Consider the following 8,072-nt stretch of genomic DNA (forward strand, 5'->3'; position numbering starts at 1 on the left):
TTGTGAGATGACCATGGTTTTATCAGCATGGAGTATTTCCGTATATGGTGTCAAGGGGCTGTTGGAAACAAATATATTAAACATCATTCCAAATGATAACAGTGATACTTTATTTTGTCCTGTCTTCTGAATAAAAATGCATGTCTTTGAAGACCTGTGCTTGACAGATTCAGAAGAATCTTAGGAGTATAATTGTATCTCCAGATTGTATATGCCAGTCTTATGTATGGATACATCTTAACATTCAGCATCCAAGAGTTATCAAATACATCGAGTTTTAAAGCCTTTTCCCTTAATTTTGGTTTTGGTGAATTACAAAATGTGCAACTTGTTCACTTACAGAGAAAGTAATGTTTTGGGCCAATCATTGAGATAGAATTGTAAAGCAGAAATTACTCTTTGCTGTAGAATTGAAAGGAAAATGTCCCAATTCACTTAATTTCATCAACAGCTTTGTTGATTCATCTATGGAATGTGAATAATATTTTTATATTTTTCCTACTTACCTTACATGGTTGTGATGAGTAGAATACAATGATGCTATTTATGAGCTATGAAGTTTTATACAAATGGCAGTATTTATTATGTAGTTATTCATATTTTTATATTAGGAAATAAGTCTGTCAAAGAATGTATTTTTTCTATCTTCATAAATGCTTTGTGTGTGTCTGTGCCTTTCTAATCTGACACAGTTAAAGCGTAGATCTTGGATTAGTGACACCTGAGTATTAGTCTCAGCTCTGTCATGATCAGAGTAGTGGTGTGATCATGGACAAGTCACATCACTTCCTTGAGCCTTAATTTTCTCACCCAAATGATTGGTGTTTCCTTGGAGCTATGACTTTGCTGTGGTTTTCATTACATGAAAAGAAATAATTACTTTTAAAGGATGGAAAGTACCTTTTCAGTGCAATACCTGTAACTGCTGCTTTAATGTTCAGACTTATACTATTTATCATTCCAATCATTTTTATAGTTATGTAATATTTCAGGAATAACTAGCATTTGGTTAACTTTATTTTAGTTCCCAAGTTATCTCTGGCTTTTCTTTAATTTCAAAAATTTTTTTTTATTTGTTTGAATTCTTGCATTTAAAATATTATTTCATCTTCACATTGAGAAGCTGTTGGAGCACAGAAAATTTGTAATTACTTTGGTCTCTATAGATTTCATTCTTTTTATTTCTTACCATAGGTAACATTTTTGTTTCACTTAATAATCATGATTACTGTAATTACTGTGAATTTCAAAAGTATAAAGATATATAAAAATTATTTTTTTTAAATCCAGAGAGCTACAAAATACATTTAATTCTATTTGTATTGTAACAGCAGTGTTTAAATACATGAAAATACAGGTTTTTAAAAATGGGTTATTTTGGCAAAAATATATTCCCTAAGGGTGTAATGGCCCCTTTGTTTATTTCAAGTGACAAGATTTATAATGGTCTTTAGAGTAAAAACCTAATTTACAAGATGATTATTCTAAGTGATCATGGCTTTTGAAAATTAGTTTTGATGTGGAACCTTGGTGGCTCAGTCTGTTAAGTGACTAACTCTTGATTTTGGCTGTGGTTGTGATCTTACAGTGTGTGGGTTCAAGCCCCACATTGGGCTCTGCACTGACAGTGCAGACCCTGCTTGGGATTCTGTCTCTGCCCTTTCTTTACTCTCTCCCTTTCTCTCCAGGAAACAAACAAACAAACAAACAAATATTTAAAAAATTAATTTTGGAAGTATTTCAAACAAGTATAAATTTTTTTCATTATCATTTTAAGATATAATTTTTTAAATTACCTTTATGACACTTTGCCTTCCATTGCACATGTTTGACTATGTTTAACATGATGGTAGGTATAGTAAGTTGGAAAAACACGCAACACTTAAGTCAGTTGGTCATGTATTAGGTCACTTATTTAGTAATAACTTTTAAAAAAATACTTCCATTTGAGTGGCTTCTTCAAATGAATCAATTAGATTAGTTTTAAACATTAGAACCTTTAAAACCAGGTTTTTCGCCCCCTGTATGATAGGTTAATGGAAATATAAGAACTGAATTAAGCATATACACTAATATAAATATTAGTTTGAGGAAAATATCCTCAAAAATTAAGAGAACCTTGATTGTCTTCCCCCTTTTTTTGCTAAATGCTGCAATCACATGTTTTAACATTTTTTAATGCAGGATCGACCTTCCACCCACACATAAACCACCTCCTATGTATGAAGATCGATCTCCCCCTTTGCCTCAAAAAGACCTTCTATATCAGGTATGTGTTCCTGATTACACTTAAAATGAAGTAAAAAGTACTAAGCAATATTATTTGATATTATTTAGTCATTATGCATTAAATGTAGCATAGTAATACATAATCATTTCTCTGAAACATTTAAAGGATCAAATTTTGTCTAGAGATTGGTAAGAAAAGATGGGATAGTGAGTGTAGATACGACAAATCAACACCGTATCAGGAGTACAGATTTTTACTAAAAGCTTATGCCCAAAGACGTATTGTTAGTAGTTTATTGACATACATATTCATTGTAAAGTACACATTTTTGTATAAGATAAAAGAAAAATTGCATGTCTTTGCTAGGGTATGATGAAGAGCTTTTAATCCTTGGAGTATTACTGTATTTTTTATTTTTGGTATACTCAAAATCTAAAGTTTAGGATTTCTTTATTTAGCAAGAAAAGGTTTATATTCTGATTTAAAATTCTGGATATGAATACTGGTCCCCATATCATATTTATGATAATTAAAAAAATTTTTTGGACTCAGTTTACAATAATTCATGTGCAAGTATCAAATGCTTCTACCTCATGTTCTATACCTAGATTAATATGCTCTCCTTGGGAAAGTTGAAGCCATCAGAATATTTGAATACTTTTATTCTTAGTGTTAGGTGTTCTGGTTTTTTTTTTTTCCGTCTAACATCCAAGTAACCTATTAGTGTTCTAACCCTATATTGAGGCTTATTACCTGTGGGAATATTGTATATATTTTCCCCTAAAGTATGTTTTTTTATCTGCAGCTGGAATAAAGAGAATTATTTGCCCACCAAATAATTTAATTTAATTTTAACGTATCTGTTAAGATGTTCTCAGTTTCCGTGCTCACTTAGCACATACTAAGATGTTCTCAGCTTCTGTGTCTCAGTTGACCACATGTTCAGTCCGCTGCCTGAGCATGGGGCAGGGAGGACGGTCCCTGGCACGTGCACTTATTGCCACAGGGCACCAAGTGTGTTGTCTTACACAAATTTGGGGTCTTACGGGTGAAGACATGCTATCTTTTCAGACCTTTTGTTTTCATGTAGAGTGTAGCCTCACATCTCTTTTGGCAAATAAATGAACTCGACAAGTAGTGTGAAATGTCAACAAAATATTAAGCTAGAGCACTTGCTAAACACAACAGAACGATGGCTGTCTTCTTCTCTCCACAAACCACTGATTAACCAGAGGACTTCTAGATTAAGTTTGGGAATTTTTTAAGGAAGTATTTTTAGTAATTTTCTAGGACAGCCCTAACTACATATAATTTAATTCTTCTCTGTAAAACCAAATGATCATATAAGTTGTTATTATTTGATATCTCCAAATTAAATATTTACAAAAGCTTATAAATTGTAAAAATATATTTGGTTTGGATCATCATAGGTCCTGGGTTTTAATTTAAAAAATATGATTTCTATATATGTAGTTGTTTCCAAATCAACACAAAAGGAAGATGTTTTCTTGGATGATTTGAGTAGACAGTGCTAGAAACTACAGTTTTTAGTGTCCTTGGAATTAGGGCATGCTTCCTGGCTTTTGGAGGTAGCAGTTATGAACCATTGATGAAATTACTCACTTGGTGATTAAAATAGTTTAATTTGTAGTAAATTGCATACTCAAAAGCATAAATCTAGGTGGAAAAGTAATGTAAACTTTAGGAAAAAATTCATGGGAAAGTATCTGCAATGAATAACAAACATTGGGCTTTGCGGGGAGGCCATGTAGTAATAACATTTGTGACTTTCCTCATCTGTGAAATTAAGCAGGTGAAAAATGTGACCATTTGTTTCCATCTTCTGGCTATAAAACTGATTCTACAAAAATATTGCAGAGGGTGAACTAGTTGCTGTCATTTTGCTTAAGAGAGTCAGAACTTGAGATGGAGATGGATTAATTCCCAATTCTATAAAGCTTTTAAGAATAATTTAGGCTGGGGTGCCTGGGTGGCTCAGTCGGTTAAGCATCTAACTCTTGATTTGGGCTCAGGTGCATAATTTCACAGTCATGAGATTGAGTCCTGTGTTGAGCTCTGAGCTCAGTGTCGAACCTGCTTAAAAGATTCTCCCTGTCTCTCTGCCCTTATCTCACTCATGCACTTGCTGTTTCTCAAAAAAAAGAAAAAAAAACTTAAAGAATATTTTAGGGTAAAATCATTATCAATCAAATAATTTGTTATGATTCATGCATTATAATGTCATGTTATGTTTTAATTAATGTTGTGATATCAAAAGGTAAAATATATAGATCTCTGTCCTGGTTATCAAGAAATCTTTAAGTGTGTAATTACTATATGATTAGTTTCATGCAGTGATGGCATGTTGTAATACTAAATGCCTTTGTAATGTTCCACTTTACTGGATAACTTGTCTACTTTAAAGTGATGAGGTAATTCCTGCTTGAAGTCATTAGCCCTCAGCCTTCCCAAACAGTCTTAGTGACCTGGTCACCTAGGCCATGCTCCCAAATGCCTCCATGGCTTTAAGGAAGAGAGTCTCCTTTATTCTACCCACCAGTGTTCTACCTTTGGGAAACCACAGAAAGAGGCCCCTCCCCACTACCATATATGTACACCTTGTGTAACTGTTGCTTTTGTGGTAATAGTGCCAACACTCATCCTGGAGAAGTTTTCCTTCCAATGTATGTTAGGAAAATGAGGCCTGATACTGTGAAGAGGCAGTTCCTTGGGTGGGAACCATTACTGCAGGGAAGATGCAGGGAGGCATGCATAAGTATGAGGGAAATAAAAAGGAATGTCTTGCCTGAGGCAGAGTAATTAAGAAATACCACCAGCTTACAAAAGTTGAGTCTTCATTTAGGAAAAACTTAATTAATGGCTTTAAAATATATTTTACCTTTTTATTATGTTTTATTAACACTATATAGGTAATCCTTCAGTGTATTCGTGGAACAACAAAAAAAAATCAGATACTACAGAAATTTATAGTCATCTTTGAAAGGCCTTTTTTGTTACTCTGTCACCAAGTATATAATTTCCTTCTTCAGCTATCATAATTGTTTTGAATTTAAATAACCTCCCAGACTTTTTTCCATGAATTTATTTTCATGGGTATACGATCCATATTTACATCTGCAACTAGTTGTTTTTTTTTTTAACACAAATGTCATTATAGAATACATAGTGTTCTAGAAATTACTTTCTCACTCCTATAGATCAATATTTTTCAGTGTCCAGAGTTGTTTATAGTTGTAGGGAGCTTCATTAAGTCATTCAGCTTCAAATCCAGCATGAAATACTGAACACTGATACAGAATTTCATTTCTTTGTATTAAAATTTTGGACAACATTTATCATTCTAGGAATAATGCTGTATTTTAGCTTTGTGTTGGGAGAGTTGTATACTCTGATGTGAAAAAATATTTCCCAAACCAACTAAAATGATCAAGCATTTATTTTCAGGAAAAAAATATGTAATGAATACACTTTGATTTCTGACATGGAAAAACACTGGATGTAACTAAATGTTTTAGAATGCTCTGTGGTTCAGCCTAAAATAACATTCTTGGAAAGTCAGGTCTAGTAGATTCTGTGAAATAGATACTGTTACTTGACTTTACTGAGGATCACAAGAGGATTTCGGTCTAGCAGCAATATTATAGGGAATGTGGCTCTTGAAGTTATTTTTACAAGGCTGACATATTATTGAAAGCTTTGTAATCTGTTGAAATATCTTGAGATTTTTTTTCCCCCTTGATAGCCACATTTGCAGAACTAACCATCTGTCAGGTTACTTTGAATTTTTAATTTTAGCAACCTTGAAAATGTTTTATGAACAGTATTTTAGGTGTTGGAATACACAGATTAATTTTCATAATTTAAGTTTGTTTTATATATACACATAAATATATGTACATGTGTATTAATATTCTGTGAGATTAAATGGAATGCGTGCACAAGTACTTGTGTGACTGAATTCCAAGCTGAACTTCGCTGCCTTTATTTTGGAGCAGCATTTTGACCTAAAAGAATGACTAACAACCTTTGGTCATTTAGGCTTGAGTAATTTTGCAGATATTTGCTCACAAATCAATGAACTGAACCTGTCACATAAGGCAAACAACTGACAGTATTTGTTGCCAATGAAAATACTTGAGGTTCCAAGTAAAAAGTTTTTTATACTGAATAGTGAAAAGTACCAATGTATGGAATATCTTTATAACTTAGTGTACTAATAATTTTAAATTGACCAATGTGTGCTGTATAATCATGCATGCATAAAACATTTAAAGTATAAGATAAATATGTGGATTTTCATATAAGAGAGTGTGAAAAGTTTCAGATAGCAATTAGCAACTAACCTTAAGAAACTTCCAGTTGCTGAGTTTTGGTATAGTATCAAAGGAGAATTTTCTCAATTATCTGAAAGAAGTATTGAAATATCTCTCCCTTTTTTAGCAATATATCTGTGTGAGGTCATTTTTTCTTCATCCATTTGAACCAAACAACCTATTGCAACAGATTAAATGCTGTAGTAGATACGAAAACCAAGCTTTCTTCTTTTGAGATATGAAAAAGTTTTGCAAGATGTGAAAACAATGCCACTCTTCTTGTTTTGGAAAACATGGTTATTTTTTCACATAAAATATGTTATTTGTATCATATTATTTTTCTGCTTAAGTGTATTAAATATTTTAAAAATTTCATAGTTTGGGGCACCTGGGTGGCTCAGTCAGTTAAGTGTCTGACTTTGGCTCAGCTCATGATCTCGTGGTTCATGAGTTTGAGCCCTACTTCAAGCTCTGTGGTGACAGCTCGGAGCCTGGAACCTGCTTTGGATCCTGTGTCTCCCTCTCTCTCTGCCCCTTCCCTGCTCACTCTTGCTCGCTCACTCTCTCAAATATTAAAAAGATTTTATAAAATTTTATAGTTTTAATGTTTAATATGATATAGTTAGCTGTTACCCATGTAAATGGAAGTACTTTGGGTTTTCAGAATTTTAAAATATAGAGGGATCCTGAGACCCCAAATTTGAGAACCTCTGCTGTAGACTTTAAACGGTTTGAAGGCAAGAATCATGTCTCTCTGGCTTAGTACTATAGTCCCAGTGCACACCACCTTGCTTGGCACATTGTAGTTACCAAACAAAATATTTTTGAATGAATAAATGGTAGAATCAAACCCCTCTTTATATTCTGCTCAGTCTGTGATCATGTTTGTGTTACAAATTCTAAAATATCCCTATCCCAGACACATAACTATGTTCCAGTATATTTAATGTCAGTATATCTAATATCAGTATATCAGATATGAATATAGCATGTATGAAAAAGAACAGAGGAACAAGAGACTCTATCGCAATATTCTAAAATATTAGCAATGATTTATGTATTAGACTTCTCCATGAATATTATGTTTTATGTTATATTTTTCTGTAGTTTCTAATTTTTCTGCAATGCTTTTTCTCCCTCTGTTAGTGACCTTTTAGCATAAGAAAATAGAAATCTGTTGACACCTGAATTACTGACCTGGAATATTGTTAATCAGTCAAACCGGTTATGGTAATACTTCAGCAGGATTTACTGTCTTGGGAAATTAAGATTTCCCCCCCCCCCAAAATAATTCATTATGACATATCACATCCTTTAGTGAATTTTTGTAAATGCTCATGGCAGAGTGTTTTAAGAAGAGTAAGTATATTTACTCTTATACTCTATATATTTTTGAATGCATAATGCATATAAAACAATATAAAAGGGTATTTTTTTTCTTTTTTTCTTTCCTCCATAATATTTTATTGTCAAATTGTTTTCCACACAACACCCAGTGCTCTTCCCCT

At 32.8% G+C, this 8,072-nt stretch overlaps 1 protein-coding gene across 1 annotated transcript in view; it reads left to right on the forward strand.

Annotated features, from left to right (window-relative positions):
- Positions 1 to 8,072, forward strand: part of NECTIN3 (nectin cell adhesion molecule 3) — a 120,807-nt gene that overhangs the window by 73,557 nt on the left and 39,178 nt on the right. The window contains exon 7 of the mRNA XM_029939263.1: positions 2,185 to 2,269. Within this exon, the coding sequence (XP_029795123.1) occupies positions 2,185 to 2,269 (85 nt within the window). The remainder of the gene's footprint in view (positions 1 to 2,184; positions 2,270 to 8,072) is intronic.

This window comes from Suricata suricatta, chromosome 5 (assembly GCF_006229205.1).
Source record: "Suricata suricatta isolate VVHF042 chromosome 5, meerkat_22Aug2017_6uvM2_HiC, whole genome shotgun sequence".
Taxonomy (NCBI): Eukaryota; Metazoa; Chordata; class Mammalia; order Carnivora; family Herpestidae; genus Suricata; species Suricata suricatta.